The following is a 16,934-nucleotide window of genomic DNA, read 5'->3' as shown; positions in this document are numbered from 1 at the left end:
CTATGAATAGCGTCAATAGCTATTCGCTCAATAGCTTCAGTTTCTTCTTCAATACTTTCATACTCCAACCATCTGTTTCAATACATGCGTAATCTGTTGAATCGCTTAAGGCGCTGAAATCCGAGTCTGAATCCGAGCTAATGTCGCTATATCTTGCTGTGGTATTCCCATTGTTTGTTTGCATTGGCAGCACTGTGTGACGTCACAGGGAAATGGATAGTGCCATCGCAAATAGCGAAAATCAAGCACTTTAAATAAAGCTTTTTTTTAGGGATATTCGGAGACCGGTAAAATTTAAAAAAAAACGTCAAAAAATACAACAAGCCCACTGGGAACTGATTTTTATTGTTTTTAACCCTTTTGAAATTGGGATAATGTTCCCCTTTAACAGGAAGTACGCAATCCACGGGGTCTGCAGAGGTACTACAAGGGGGGCCGTGGAAATGTTGGTAGATTGTTTTTAAATATTACATTTTCCCACAAATTTTAATCTCTTTAAATCCATATCAAGTCATAAACTAAATGTGTTGACCATAGTCAGGCCCAAAGCCAGTTATAAGTGATAAACAAAGGTTTACTATAGTTAAAAATGTCTCGTTATGGCCAGTTTATTCCTGTAAGAATAATGTGATAATGCTGACTCTAAGGCGCTGAAAAGGACCGGCAGTTAAACAAAAAATGGTCTGAGGTGTCAAAACCCAAGCGGTGACAGGTCGACCTCATCTGATAGTTCACTTCCTCTGCAAAAGACTTGTCAGAAGATTCTCACATTGAGCGGCTAAGTTGCCAGGCAGAATCTGCACTCTGGTTCATTTCCATTGAGGTTTGCAAGCCTTGTCATAAAATGCCAGGAGGTGACACAGGTGGTTGGTTCGTACTTTTCCTGGCTGCTATAATTCCAGGTATGTCTGCAATCCTTGCTTTATGAATACCTTCTTTGGTAGTTGTCGTCAGCTTGAAACTTCCTGTCCCAAAACTGAAACTAACTGTGGTATACTTCAATGTTTGTCAGCACATTCTTAAAAAATATATCACAGATGACGGGAGGAGCACATGACTAATTATTTACAGTATGCATTAAAATAATGTTTTTCTTCAGAAAGTCATTGTTTTTGCTGAAATGTGTGTGTGTGTGTGTGTGTGTGTGTGGGTGTGCGTGTGTGTGTGTGTGTGTGTGTGTTCTGGCAATGCTGACTTAATGGGGACATCGCTCTGTTTACACACCTTAAGGGGACTTCTGACGGTATGGGGACCGGGCCGCAGAAGAATTTTTTATTAAAAAAAATAATGAATAAATGAAAATGTTCTTATTTTTTTTAATCAAATCAACATAAAAAACACAATATACACTTACAATTAGTGCACCAACCACAAAAACCTCCGTTTTTCATGACAAAAACGTCCCTATTTCATGACAAAGAAGAAAAAAATATATATATATTGCCAATTTTTTTGTTCTTGTAAAATAGTGACATTCTTTGAGTTAAACGACGATTTTGTCAGAAATACAATAATTTGTGTGTGTGTGTGTGTGTGTGTGTGTGTGTGTGTGTTCTGGCAATGCTGACTTAATGGGGACATCGCTCTGTTTACACACCTTTAGGGGACTTCTGACGGTATGGGGACCAAACAAACAGGTCCCCTAAAGCAGTGGTTCCCCAACCATCAGGCCGCTGCCCGGTACTGGGCCGTGGTCCGATTGGTACCGGGCCGCAGAAGAATTTTTTATTAAAAAAAATAATGAATAAATGAAAATGTTCTTATTTTTTTTAATCAAATCAACATAAAAAACACAATATACACTTACAATTAGTGCACCAACCACAAAAACGTCCCTTTTTTCATGACAAAAACGTCCCTTTTTCAAAAAATAAATTATGACTTTAATGCAAAACGGTGACATTTGTCATTTAAAATTCTGACTTTTATCACAATGTTGCCAATTTTTCTGTTGTTCTTGTAAAATTGTGACATTCTTTGAATAAAACGATGATTTTGTCATAATTTTTCCAAGTAAAATTCTGATTATTATTATAATATTGCCAACATTTTAAAGTATTCTTCTAAACTTCTGACTTTTGTCGAGTAAAATTACGACTCTTCATGATTGTAAGCTTTTCTTGTTAAATAGTAACTGTTATTGAGTACAATTTAAACTTTTGTCATGACATTGCACAAATGTTCAGTTTTTCTTGAAAAATTCTGGCTTGCGTTAAGTAAAATTCCAACTTTTCTTATAACACTGCCAACATTCTAAGTTTTTCTTGGGAAATTGGGACCTTTTTCTTGTGAAATTCTAACTCATTCTTCACAACGAGTGAGGTAGGCATTTTTCGGAGGTCCCCAGAAGGTCAGAAATACAAGAATTTCTGTGTCTGTGTCTGTGTCTGTGTGTGTGTGTGTGTGTGTGTGTGTGTGTGTGTGTGTGTGTGTGTGTGTGTGTGTGTGTGTGTGTGTGTGTGTGTGTGTGTGTGTGTGTGTGTGTGTGTGTGTGTGTGGGTGTTCCGGCAATGCTGACTTAATGGGGACATCGCTCTGTTTACACACCTTTAGGGGACTTCTGACGGTATGGGGACCAAACAAACAGGTCCTCTAAAGGGAAACCTATTTAAATGATAGTCAGATCCATTCTGAAGATGCTTAAGTGATTTTTAAGCTTTGACTCATAAAACATGTTTACTGGTTAGTTGGAGTGTGAGACATTTGCACAGCAGCCGGTACCGGTACCAAAATATTGGTATCGTTACAACACTGAAGTAAATAATGAAGATGAAAAAACTTTTAAAAAAATAAATAATTAAAAGCATTCTTTTTCTCACAATGTGTCAACTTTTTTCTGATAAAATTGGGAACAATTTCTAATTTTCTTTCTGTTTTTTGTACTAATGCAATATTTATTTTTTTCGTAAAAATTGTTAGTTTCTCATGTTAAATGATTACTTTTTCATTCAAATGGTGACATTTGTCTTTTATAATTCCGACTTTTATCACAATATGGCCATTTTTTCAGTTGTCCTTGTAAAATTGTGATTTTTTTTTTTTTTTAGTAAAATAATGACTTGTGTCATCATTTTGCCAAGTAAAATTCCGACTATTATTATAATATTGCCAACATTTTTTTGTTTCCTTATAAAACTCGGACTTGTGTTGAGTAAAATTACGACTCTTTTAATAAAATTGCCAAAATTGAGAGCTTTTTTTGGAAAGTTGCATCTTATCGAGTAAAATTCCAACTTTTGTCATAACATTGCCAGTTTTTCTCGTAAAACTCTGGCTTGCGTTGAGTAAATTTACGACTTTTCTTATAACGCTGCCAACATTCTAAGTTTTTCTTGTGAAATTGGGACTATTTTTCTTGTGAAATTTCACAAGAGTTAGGCATTTTTCAGAGGTCCCCAGAAGGGAAGAAATACACAAATGTGTGTGTGTGTGTGTGTGTGTGTGTGTGTGTGTGTGTGTGTGTGTGTTGTTTGCATTGTCCCTAACACACTTCTCCTTTTAAAATGTGCAAGGTCTCATGTTTACATGACTTTACTTGATGTATTAATGATTGTTCATTTGTTTTATTTAATACATGATTTCTTACTTACGTAGTTATGCACCTACAAGGAAGCGATGAATCCCTGTTTGCAGTTCCAAACTTGGAGGACGGACCAGCCAGACCAGTCCTCCAGTCCTCTCAGGTCCTCCCTCAGATAGGTACACCCAGGCACAATGTTCCCATATAAACATGGCAGTATTCATATTTAGGATAATTCCGTTTTTATGCTCCAGACCGAGCCAAGTTTTTGTTGTGTGCAGGAACATACACACTGGCAAAACCTGGGGGAGGACTCTGCATCAAAGCCACCCTTGGAGTGCAGTACATGGTCACCTTAAAGAAGGTTAGACACCGGGAATGTACCCTGATTGTGGTCTTTCAACACTGACCGACAAATTGCTTATTTTTCACTTATGCCCAAGCATTCACACGTGCACTATATTGCCAAAAGTATTTGGCCACCCGTCCAATTGATGAGAATCAGGTGTGCTAATCACTTGGCCCGGTGTATCAAATCAAGCACTCAGGCATGGAGACTGTTTCTACAAAAATGTGTAAAAGAATGGGCCGCTTTCAGTGATTTCCAGAGTGGAACTGTCATAGGATGCCACCTGTGCATCAAATCCAGTCTTGAAATTTCCTCGCTTTTAAATATTCCAAAATCAACTGTGGGCTTTATTATAAGAAAATGGAAGAGTTTGGGAACAACAGCAACTCAGCCACCAAGTGGTAGGCCACGTAAACTGACAGAGAGGGGTCGGCGGATGCTGAAGCGCATAGTTCAAAGACTTTCTGCACGGTCAGTTGCTACAGACCTCCAAACCTTCCAATTAGCCCACGTACAGTACGCAGAGAGCTTCGTGGAATGGGTTTCCATGGCCGGGCAGCTGCATCTAAGCCATACATCACCAAGTCCGATGTGAAGTGTGAAATTTGGTGGGAACAGTTTGGTGGGGGCTCTTCCAACATGACTGTGCACAAAGCAAGGTCCATAAAGACATGGATGATTTTACGAAGCCCTGTGTTTACCTTTTTCTGGAAACTTTTCACTGTTTACATTTTTTGACCATCAAAACATTCCTCTCACAAAAGTCATAATTTTTTTTGTGTACAAATTCCCGGTTTCTCCGGACTTGCAGGAATCCCGTAACCCATTCATGTCATCTCGGACAATTGTGCTAGTGTCAATATTTCAAGAAATTACCCTTTTTTTCAATGCCCCAAATACTCCAAATGTTGCATCATTATTTACCTGATTCTGACCTTTCAACCATCCACCCACGCTACTCCTCCGTTAAATCAAGTTTGCAGGCGTTTTGATACTCGCTAACCTTTAGTACAGAGTCACCAACCTTTTTGAAACCAAGAGCTACTTCTTGGGTACTGATTAATGCCAAGGGCTACCAGTTTGATACACACTTAAATAAATTGACAGAAACAACCAATTTGCTCTATTTACGTTTAATAAATAAATGTAAATATATTTAAAAAAAAGGGTATTTCTGTCTGTCATTACGTCGTACATTTTTTTTCCTTTTACACAAGGTTTTTTGTAGAGAATAAATGATGAAAAAACACTTAATTGAACGGCTTAGAAGAGGAGAAAACACACAAAAAATGAAAATAAATTTTTGAAACATAGTTTATCTTCAATTTCGACTCTTTAAAATTCAAAATTCAACCGAAAAAAACGAAGAGAAAAACTAGCTAAATCGAATCTTTTTGAAAAAATTCAAAAAAATCCTTTATGGAACATCATTAGTAATTTTTCCTGATTAAGATCAATTTTAGAATTTTGATGATTTTCCAGAACAAAAAATTGAAAATATATATATATATATATATATATATATATATATATATATATATAAAATGGGTATTTCTGTCTGTTATTCCGTCGTACATTTTTTTTCCTTTTACGGAAGGTTTTTTGTAGAGAATAAATGATGAAAAAAACACTTATTTGAACGGTTTAAAAGAGGAGAAAACACACAAAAAATGAAAATACATTTTTGAAACATAGTTTATCTTTAATTTCGACTATCTAAAATTCAAAATTCAACCGAAAAAAATGAAGAGAAAAACTAGCTAAATCGAATCTTTCTGAAAAATTAAAAAAAATAATCTATGGAACATCATTAGTAATTTTTCCTGATTAAGATTAATTTTAGAATGTTGATGACATGTTTTAAATAGGTTAAAATCCAATCTGCACTTTGTTAGAATATATAACAAATTGGACCAAGCTATATTTCTAACAAAGACAAATCATTATTTCTTCTAGATTTTCCAGAACAAAAAATAAAAAATTTATTTTAATTACATATATATATATATAAAATGGGTATTTCTGTCTGTCATTCCGTCGTACATTTTTTTTCCTTTTACGGAAGGTTTTTTGTAGAGAATAAATGACGAAAAAAACACTTAATTGAACGGTTTAAAAGAGGAGAAAACACACAAAAAATTAAAAGAAATTTTTGAAACATAGTTCATCTTCAATTTCGACTCTTTAAAATTCAAAATTCAACCGAAAAAAACGAAGAGAAAAACTAGCTAAATCGAATCTTTTTGAAAAAATTCAAAAAAATCCTTTATGGAACATCATTAGTAATTTTTCCTGATTAAGATTAATTTTAGAATATTGATGACATGTTTTAAATAGGTTAAAATCCAATCTGCACTTTGTTAGAATATATAACAAATTGGACCAAGCTATATTTCTAACAAAGACAAATCATTATTTCTTCTAGATTTTCCAAAACAAAAAATTAAAAATAAATTTAAATTTTATATATATATATATATTAAAAAAATGGGTATTTCTGTCCGTCATTCCGTCGTACATTTTTTTTCCTTTTACGGAAGGTTTTTTGGAGAGAATAAATGATGAAAAAAACACTTAAATGAACGGTTTAAAAGAGGAGAAAACACAAAAAAATTAAAATACATTTTTGAAACATAGTTTATCTTCAATTTCGACTCTTTAAAATTCAAAATTCAACCGAAAAAAAACGAAGAGAAAAACTATCTAAATCGAATCTTTCTGAAAAATTAAAAAAAATAATTTATGGAACATCATTAGTAATTTTTCCTGATTAAGATTAATTTTAGAATTTTGATGACATGTTTTAAATAGGTTAAAATCCAATCTGCACTTTGTTAGAATATATAACAAATTGGACCAAGCTATATTTCTAACAAAGACAAATCATTATTTCTTCTAGATTTTCCAGAACAAAAAATAAAAAAAATTATTTTAATTACATATATATATATATATATATATATATATATATATATATATATATAAAATGGGTATTTCTGTCTGTCATTCCGTCGTACATTTTTTTTCCTTTTACGGAAGGTTTTTTGTAGAGAATAAATGATGAAAAAAACACTTATTTGAACGGTTTAAAAAAGGAGAAAACACACAAAAAATTAAAATACATTTTTGAAACATAGTTTATCTTTAATTTCGACTATCTGAAATTCAAAATTCAACCGAAAAAAATGAAGAGGAAAACTAGCTAAATCGAATCTTTCTGAAAAATTTAAAAAAATAATTTATGGAACATCATTAGTAATTTTTCCTGATTAAGATTAATTTTAGAATTTTGATGACATGTTTTAAATAGGTTAAAATCCAATCTGCACTTTGTTAGAATATATAACAAATTGGACCAAGCTATATTTCTAACAAAGACAAATCATTATTTCTTCTTGATTTTCCAGAACAAAAATTTAAAAATAAATTTAAAAGACTTTGAAATGAGATTTAAATTTGATTCTACAGATTTTCTAGATTTGCCAGAATTAATTGTTTTAATTTTAATCATAATACGTTTGAATAGATATTTCACAAATATTCTTTGTCAAAAAAACAGAAGCTAAAATGAAAAATTAAATCAAAATGTAATCATCAGGAAAGAAGAGGAAGGAATTTAAAAGGTAAAAAGGTATATGTGTTTAAAAATCCTAAAATAATTTTTAAGGTCGTATTTTTTCCTCTAAAATTGTCTTTCTGAAAGTTATAAGTCTCACGCCTATGGTTCATGTTTGGTTTTGGTCATGCTATGTTTGGTTTTTTTGGACATTTAGTTCTGTTTTGCATTTCCTTGTTCGTCTTGTTACCATGCCAACTGATTTAGTTGTCATCCGTCATGTCTGATCATGAGTTTTTTACGTCCATCCCCAGTCTCATCTGTTCTCAAAGCTAAGGAGTGTCTGGCCTGGTTAGTACTTGGATGGGAGACTGCCTAGGAATTCCAGGTCCTTTTTTTTTTTTTCACCCCCTGTTTTGTTACCATGACAACCAATCGGTTCAGCTGTTTTGTCTCACTTATCATGTTCATTATTTAAGCCACAGTTACCAGTTAGTCAGTCTGGCAACATCACCTCCTTCACGACCTCGATTATCTGCTTCATGCCTTGCTATGCTGTTCATTTTGTCCACGTTATGTTTTTGTTATTCATGCCACTGCGCAAGTGTTTCATGTTTGTAGTTTATAGCCTTTGTGCTAGTCTTTTGTTTCATAGCCCATGTTTTGTACACTTTTTGTTTGTTCCTGTTTTTAGTTTATGAGTAAATAAATTAAATACGTACCTACATTCACGCCGTTTCCACTCCATTCGCTTCGCACCTCGGGAAAACAACCCAAGTCCAAGTCTGACAAGAAGAAGCAAAGTAAAAAATAAGTGAATATATTTAAACAAGTGAAGACCAAGTCTTTAAAATATTTTCTTGCATTTTCAAATTCTATTTGAGTTTTGTCTCTCTTAGAATTAAAAATGTCGAGCAAAGCGGGACCAGCTTGCTAGTAAATAAATACAATTTAAAAAATAGAGGCAGCTCACTGGTAAGTGCTGCTATTTGAGCTATTTTTAGAACTCATAAATACGTACCTACATTCACGCCGTTTCCACTCCATTCGCTTCGCACCTCGGGAAAACAACCCAAGTCCAAGTCTGACAAGAAGAAGCAAAGTAAAAAATAAGTGAATATATTTAAAAAAGTGAGGACTAAGTCTTTAAAATATGTTCTTGGGTTTTTCAAATTCCTCTCCAGCCACTTCTCTCTTTCCTCCCGAGGCGTTCCCAGGCCAGCCGGGAGACATAGTCTTTCCAACGTGTCCTGGGTCTTCCCAGTGGCTGGAGATAGGGAAGTCTGGGCTTCCCTGCTTAGGCTGCTGCCCCCGCGACCCGACCTCGGATAAGCGGAAGATGATGGATGGATGGATGGATGGGTTTTTCAAATTCTATTTGAGTTTTGTCTCTCTTAGAATTAAAAATGTCGAGCAAAGCGGGACCAGCTTGCTAGTAAATAAATACAATTTAAAAAAATAGAGGCAGCTCACTGGTAAGTGCTGCTATTTGAGCTATTTTTAGAAATCATAAATACGTACCTACATTCACGCCGTTTCCACTCCATTCGCTTCGCACCTCGGGAAAACAACCCAAGTCCAAGTCTGACAAGAAGAAGCAAAGTAAAAAATAAGTGAATATATTTAAAAAAGTGAGGACTAAGTCTTTAAAATATGTTCTTGGGTTTTTCAAATTCTATTTGAGTTTTGTCTCTCTTAGAATTAAAAATGTCGAGCAAAGCGGGACCAGCTTGCTAGTAAATAAATGCAATTGAAAAAATAGAGGCAGCTCACTGGTAAGTGCTGCTATTTGAGCTATTTTTAGAACTCATCTGGTCCTTACGGGCGACTTGGCGCCCGCGGGACCGAGTTGGTGATCCCTGGTCTAGTAGATCACCAGGCCCTGTGTGCCTCAAGTGCAGCTACACGGCGAGGAAGCAACTTATTAGTCACCTTTTTGCATTTCATCGAGTTAATAGTGTTTGTGTGATGGGTGTACACACTCCAGACACCAATGAAGACAAGATGTAAAAACAATGGATCTTGTTTGTAGATCCTTATTGTCTTTTGTGTGTGTTCAGAAGAGATGGTACTACAACTTGGACCCGTCCGAGGTCCTGTCCAGTGGTTACTGTCACAAGGAAGCTGCTGTCCTCTCACTCACACGACGCAATGATGCCGCCGGCCTGCAGTTCCACTTCAAAAAGGTTAAACGTCAAACATTCCCGGTGGTTAGAGTGTCCGCCCTCATATCAGTAAGTTGGGAGTTGTCAGGTTCAAACACTGACTTCTATTAAGCAGACCAGAAGCAAGGAATCATGCAGAGACAGAGTTCAATTTGGCTCAATGAGGAGACTCGTGTTTGGGGCTGTATTCTAGTTACAGATCCAAACTACGTTCTAAAAGTCCAGCCCGCGTGATTCCTCTATGTCGGGGGTCGGCAACCCGCGGCTCTTTAGCGCCGCCCCAGTGATTGATTGATTGATTGATACTTTTATTAGTAGATTGCACAGTTCAGTACATATTCCGTACAATTGACCACTTAATGGTAACACCCGAAAAAAAAATTTCAACTTGTTTGAGTCGGGGTCCACGTTAATCAATTCAGTGGGTCTCTGGAGCTTTTTAAAAAATGCCTGAAAAATGAAAAAAAAATACATTTTTTGTTTTAATATGGTTTCTGCATTAGAACAAACATGACACAAACCTCCCTAATTGTTATAAAGCACATTGTTTATATTAAACATGCTTCACTGATTCGAGTTTTTGGCGAGCGCCGTTTTGTCCTACTAATTTTGGCGGTCCTTGAACGCACCGTGGTTTGTTTACATGTACAACTTCCTAGGACGTGTTTTTTATGCCACTTCTTTTTTCGTCTCATTTTGTCCACCGAACTTTTAACGTTGTGCGTGAATGCACAAAAGGTGAGTGTGAACGACTCTTGCCGTCGTCGTGCGGGTTCCCAGGACCGTCAAGGAAGGGCATCGCTTTCGAGCAGGTTTGACTCGCTTTATTTTTCAATCAAAGCTTGTCTTCAGGTCGGGTCGCTTTTCAGCAGCTCCTCTCCACTGCTCGCTCACGGTCCGCTTTCCAGCCGCCGTCGTCGTTCTCGTCTGCTCTTTGCTTTCGCTACTCAGGCTCTGCTGCGGGCTCTCCTCCTCCCTCCGCCCCGATCGCGCCTCCTTCTCTCCTTTTATACGTCGTGAGGAGATAAGTTAACTGTGTACCAGTGCGCGATCCACACACCTGCACTTGACTGCAGCGCTTCTCCGCTCAGCCGCATTCTCCGCCTCCTCGCCGCCATCTTGGGCCTGGCTCCAGCATGCCCTGCCCAGCTGCTCGTTCGTCGTCTTCGCCTCTCCACAGTGAGTTTTGTTGTTATTGACTTGTGTGGAGTGCTAGTCGGACACATTTGGTCCCTGCATGACTGCAAGCTAATCGATGCTAACATGCTATTTAGGCTAGCTGTATGGACATATTGCATCATTATGCCTCATTTGTAGCTATATTTGAGCTCATTTAGTTTCCTTTAAGTCCTCATAATTAGGGTCCGCAGGCCCATTGCAAAAGGACTCCTGTGGAGTCCTTTTGCAATGGGCCAAGGACCCTATTGAAACTGTTGTGTTTTATTATTATTCCGCACCTTCGCACCCTAATTTGACCCCCTTAACATGCTTCAAAACTCACCAAATTTGACACACACGTCGGTATAGCAAACCTTCCCAACTTATTAAGCAACCAAACCCCAAAAATTAAAATTGCGCGCTAGCGCCCCCTAGGAAAAAAACAACAACAACAGACTGCTCATAACTTCCGTTAGGAATGTCGTAGAGACATGAAACAAAAACTTCTATGTAGAAGTAACTTAGACCTACAATTCATAATTTTACTTTCTCGGGCAAAAATCAATAAAAAGTTGGCAAAAACCCCTTCAATACAAAATTTTCGCAAAAAAATGCTATTTTTGCCTCTTTGAACTGTAATTTGACCCCCTTAAAATGCTTCAAAACTCACCAAACTTGGCACACAGAAATTGCGATCTAATGAAAAAACTAAACCCGAAAATTAAAAAATGCGCTCTAGCGCAATTTTTGAATAAAACACAGCAAAAACTGCTCCTAGGAAGAAAACACAAACAAAATTGCTTGTAACTTCCAGTAGGAATGCTGGAAAGACATGAAACAAAAACTTCTATGTAGGTCTCACTTAGACCTACATTTAGATGATTGACATCCTTCGGCAAAAATCGACAGGAAGTTAAAAATTACCCCTTCAAAATAAAATTTTTGTAAAAACCTGTCACCTTTTTCAAACGTAAACTCCTCCGAGTGCGTTTGTCGTTTCGGCTTCAAACTCGCACAGGAGAGAGATTGAACCCTTTTGATTAAAACTATCCAACAAAGTTCTGATTACTGCTCCGGTTTTGATTTTACGCGCCTTCAAAGAACCCCTGCGCAAAGTTTCCTAAAAAATGTCATTTTTGCCTCTTTGAGCTGTAATTTGACCCCCTTAAAATGCTTCAAAGTGCAAGTTAAAGCTCTACTATGCAAAGCGAAAGCCATTTATCAACAACATCCAGAAACGTGGATCTGTAATTTGACCCCCTTAACATGCTTCAAAACTCACCAAATTTTACACACACATCAGGACTGGCGAAAATTGCCATCTAATAAAAAACCAAACCCCAAAAGTCAAAATTGCGCTCCAGCGCCCGCTAGGAAAAAACCCAGACAAAACTGCTTGTAACTTCTGTTCGGAATGTCGTAGAGACATGAAACAAAGACCTCTATGTAGGTCTGACTTAGACCAGGGCTTGGCAGCGGCCAAAGGCGGACCCGACCAACGCTGCTTGCAGCTTTAATTCAATTTATATCTCATGACACACTATCTGTATGTAATATGGCTTTAAATTTGTTGCAGCTTCCAGACATGTTTAGTTTTTAGTATTTTTGCTCCAATATGGCTCTTTCAACATTTTGGGTTGCCGACCCCTGCCTTATGTACTTAGGAGGTCCCTTTTTACATCACTGAAGCTGTCGCGGTCACGGGGAGAACATGCAAACTCCACAGCGAAAGCTCCTGAGCGGAGAATGGAACCCAGGACCTTTTGTATTGTGAGGCAGGTGCACTAACCCCTGCCCTGCAATCTACTAATAAAAGCTTAAATCAAGCAATCACTCCAGTGATTTTAGGAATTTGCTGCAAAAAATGTTTGTCTTCCAATTTTTGAACTGAACTCGGGGGGCCTTTATTGCAGGGGTAGGGAACCTATGGCTCTAGAGCCAGATGTGGTTCTTTTAATGACTGCATCTGGCTCCCGGATAAATCTGAGCTGACATTGCTTAACATGATAAGTAATGAATAACTCCACTGGTAATCACAGTGTTAAAAATAACGTTCAAAATATAAAACATCCTCATGCATTTTTAATCCATCCATCCGTTTTCTACCGCACCTGTTCAAGAAGTTGCGTCAATGGTAACAAGTTATTTATTTATTATTGGTTATTTTGGGGCTTGGGTTCTTTAGACCACCAACATGAGAGCCTGTTTCAGGGTTAAAATATTGTTTTATTTTTCAATAAGTCTCTCAGTTGCTTTCCAGCAATTTGTATTTTTCTCTTTTGTTCTCGCTCGCACTCTGGCTCCAGCCCCAACCCCGTCCCTCCTCCTGGCTGCTGCTTATAACAGAGCGACAGGTGATTAGATAACAAGGCCCAGGTGGGCCATCTACGCACCTGTCGCTGATTTCGAGGCCGGTCCTGGAACACCCCAGTTCGCTGCAGGCCAGCAGGCCACGCCCCCTCCACAGTTAGCTTCAGAATAACAATGTTATTACAAAGAATAAGAGACCTATTATACTCTGGAAATGTTGGTCTTGCTTAAAAATGCACGTGTTTAGTTGTGTTCAGTGTTAAGAAAAATATTATATGGCTCTTACGGAAATACTTTTTAAAATATTTGGCTTTTTGGCTCTCTCAGCCAAAAAGGTTCACGACCCCTGCTTTATCGTGTCATTCTTGGGACGGCTTTGGCCCCCGGGCTGCCTGCTTAATAGCACCTGCTCTCATTTTCCCAGGAGAGAAATACTTTCTACGTCACCAAGCTGACTGCGTCCGTGTCTCCTCGGCCTCTCTGCCCAGGATGTGCAAGTAAGACCACGCACAAAAAAAAACAAGAATCATCAACTTACAATTTGTCACGGTCACCTCCTCCAGATAAGACTTATTCTGGCTGGGTGGAACATGCCAGTCTGTTTGCTGCATCCTTTGGTGGAAGCTTCAGGTGCAGATCAGCAAATGTTCTCCACACGTCTTCAGAAATGAGCCTCCTGCTGGTTTCTCTGCAAGTGCAAGCCTTCGGCGTACCTGCTGGACGTTACGGAGAAGGTGAATGACTTTGCTGTTTCGCCACCTTGATGATGTTTTTACAATTTGCATCCATTTTCTTCTCAGGTGTTGAGTGTTTGGCAGATTTTAACCGAAGGGTTCTACCCGTCGTCTTTGGGGCCGTTGTGATGGGACTCTTGCTGATGGCTGTGCTGACCTTCTTATTGGTCAGAGACAGACGTGGCTATGAGAGACTCTGAAGGAGCCCACGTCACCGTTGGCACTCAGGTTGAAGATAAGCTGTTTAATGTAATTCAAATCATTTAAAATAATCAATCAATCAATCAATCAATGTTTATTTATATAGCCCCAAATCACAAATGTCTCAAAGGACTGCACAAATCATTACGACTACAACATCCTCGGAAGAACCCACAAAAGGGCAAGGAAAACTCACACCCAGTGGGCAGGGAGACAGTGACAATGCTGACTATGAGAAACCTTGGAGAGGACCTCAGATGTGGGCAACCCCCCCCCCCTCTAGGGGACCGAAAGCAATGGATGTCGAGCGGGTCTAACATGATACTGTGAAAGTTCAATCCATAGTGGATCCAACACAGCCGCGAGAGTCCCGTCCACAGGAGACCATCTCAAGCGGAGGCGGATCAGCAGCGTAGTAGTGTCACCAACCGATACAGGCGAGCGGTCCATCCTGGGTCTCGACTCTGGACAGCCAGTACTTCATCCATGGTCATCGGACCGGACCCCCTCCACAAGGGAGGGGGGAACAGAGGAGAAAAAGAAAAGAAGCGGCAGATCAACTGGTCTAAAATGAAAAAAAAGTGAAGTGAATATTTATATAGCTCTTTTTCTCTAGTGACTCAAAGCGCTTTACATAGTGACACCCAATATCTAAGTTACATTCAAAGCAGTGTGGGTGGCACTGGGAGCAGGTGGGTAAAGTGTCTTGCCCAAGGACACGACGGCAGTGACTAGGATGGCGGAAGCGGGAATCGAACCCGCAACCCTCAAGTTGCTGGCACGGCCACTCTACCAACCGAGCTATGCCCCCCCCAGATGTAAATATAAACAGAATACAATGATTTGCAAATTCTTTTCAACCCATATTCAGTTGAATATGCTACAAAGACAACATATTTGATGTTCAAACTCATAAACATTATTTTTTTTTGCAAATAATAATTGACTTACGCGCCAAAGTAGTTGGGAAAGGGCATGTTCACCACTGTGTTACATCACCTTTTATTTTAACAACACTCAATAAACGTTTGGGAACTGAGGAAACTAATTGTTGAAGCTTTGAAAGTGGAATTCTTTCCCATTCTTGTTTTATGTAGAGCTTCAGTCCTTCAACAGTCCGGGGTCTCCGCTGTCGTATTTTACGCTTCATAAAGCGCCACACATTTTCCATGGGAGACAGGTCTGGACTGCAGGCGGGCCAGGAAAGTACCCGCACTCTTTTACTACGAAGCCACGCTGTTGTAACACGTGGCTTGGCATTGTCTTGCTGAAATAAGCAGGGGCGTCCATGACAACGTTGCTTGGATGACAACATATGTTGTTCCAAAACCTGTATGTACCTTTCAGCATTAATGGTGCCTTCACAGATGTGTAAGTTACCCATGCCTTGGGCACTAATGCACCCCCATACCATCACACATGCTGGCTTTTCAACTTTGCGCCTATAACAATCCGGATGTTCTTTTTCCTCTTTGTTCCGGAGGACACCACGTCCACATTTTTCAAATATAATTTGAAATGTGGACTCGTCAGACCACAGAACACTTTTCCACTTTGCATCAGTCCATCTTAGATGAGCTCGGGCCCAGCGAAGCCGACGGCGTTCATGGGTGTTGTTGATAAATGGCTTTCGCTTTGCATAGTAGAGTTTAAACTTGCACTTACAGATGTAGCGACTAACTGTAGTTACTGACAGTGGTTTTATGAAGTGTTCCGGAGCCCATTTAGTGATATCCTTTTCAACCCATATTTAGTTGAATATGCTACAAAGACAACAAATTTGATGTTCAAACTCATAAACATTATTTTGCAAATAATAATTGACTTACGTGCCAAAGTAGTTGGGAAAGGGCATGTTCACCACTGTGTTACTTCACCTTTTATTTTAACAACACTCAATAAACGTTTGGGAACTGAGGAAACTAATTGTTGAAGCTTTGAAAGTGGAATTCTTTCCCATTCTTGTTTTATGTAGAGTTTCAGTCGTTCAGGTGGGTAAAGTGTCTTGCCCAAGGACACGGCGGCAGTGACTAGGATGGCGGAAGCGGGAATCGAACCCGCAACCCTCAAGTTGCTGGCACGGCCACTCTACCAACCGAGCTATACCCCCCCAAAAAGTTATTGTTCTTCTTGTTGTGTCTTTGAAGAATGTGGTTTCATGAGATTTTCCCATTTCTTCAGTGACAATCTACAATGTAAATATAAAGAAAGAAAATGCTTTGAAATGAGAAGGCGTGTCCAAACTTTTGGCCTGCACACACACACACACAATATGTATATATGTGTGTGTGTGTATATATATATATATATATATATATATATATATATACACACACATATTTATTATGGTATTGCTGTGTATTGTTTTGTTGGATTGATAAAAAACAAAAAACGATTCTTTAAAAATGAGAATTGATTCTGAATCGCACAACGTGAGAATCGCAATTCAAATTCAAATCGATTTTTTCCCACACCCCTAATGTATATATATGTATGTATACATATATGTATATATAAATACACAAATGTATATGTATGTATATGTATATATTCATATATACATATATTTATATATACAGTTATCAACAAATAACTCTGTCAGAGTTATTTGTTGATGAACCCCATGATGCAAAGAAGGAGGCAGGCATAGAACATGAAAACATGATTTAATCAAAACTAAAGAACAAACAAAAAGCACGCACATGGGCGGAATAACAAACTAAGTGAGCTAGCACTGGAAGCTAGAAAACAAAAAGGAACTTTAGCATGGAAGCTAGTGGATAGCAAACAGAAGAACTGGAAATAACTCATGCTAACAGAAACGACAACCAGGATAAAATGTAGCAGGACAAGTAGTAGCTGTAAAAAAAAAAAAACACACGACAGGTAGCACGACAAGAGTGACATGTGGCAACGACAATACAAATGACAATACAATGAC

The 16,934-nt window shown here is 38.2% G+C and overlaps 1 protein-coding gene across 3 annotated transcripts; it reads left to right on the top strand.

The window, feature by feature from the left end:
* Positions 1-743: 743 nt before the first annotated feature.
* On the top strand, positions 744-15,919 carry lamp3 (lysosomal associated membrane protein 3). 3 transcript variants are annotated; one of them, XM_061883863.1, is made up of 7 exons: positions 744-902; positions 3,595-3,699; positions 3,802-3,884; positions 9,489-9,659; positions 13,483-13,555; positions 13,622-13,792; positions 13,859-15,919. In XM_061883863.1, exons 1-7 carry the CDS (start codon positions 845-847, stop codon positions 13,990-13,992), a joined length of 795 nt encoding a protein of 264 aa, XP_061739847.1. In that variant the 5' UTR covers positions 744-844; the 3' UTR covers positions 13,993-15,919. The 3 variants fall into 3 exon arrangements, with proteins under 3 accessions (XP_061739847.1, XP_061739848.1, XP_061739846.1); XM_061883864.1 differs by having other exon boundaries at positions 9,486-9,611; XM_061883862.1 differs by having other exon boundaries at positions 9,486-9,659.
* Positions 15,920-16,934: the final 1,015 nt, after the last annotated feature.

This window comes from Nerophis ophidion, linkage group LG22, assembly GCF_033978795.1.
Source record: "Nerophis ophidion isolate RoL-2023_Sa linkage group LG22, RoL_Noph_v1.0, whole genome shotgun sequence".
Taxonomy (NCBI): Eukaryota; Metazoa; Chordata; class Actinopteri; order Syngnathiformes; family Syngnathidae; genus Nerophis; species Nerophis ophidion.
Note: the sequence above shows the minus strand (reverse complement) of the source record. Positions and strands in the feature narration are given on the sequence as shown.

Bases quoted from the DNA above. Each gene is read 5' to 3' on its own strand.
- lamp3 (XM_061883862.1), top strand. From the start codon at position 845: ATGCCAGGAGGTGACACAGGTGGTTGGTTCGTACTTTTCCTGGCTGCT. The intron at 903-3,594 runs GTATGTCTGCAA...TTACTTACGTAG, and splicing joins CCTGGCTGCTATAATTCCAG to TTATGCACCTACAAGGAAGC. The intron at 3,885-9,485 runs GTTAGACACCGG...GTGTGTGTTCAG, and splicing joins ACATGGTCACCTTAAAGAAG to AAGAGATGGTACTACAACTT.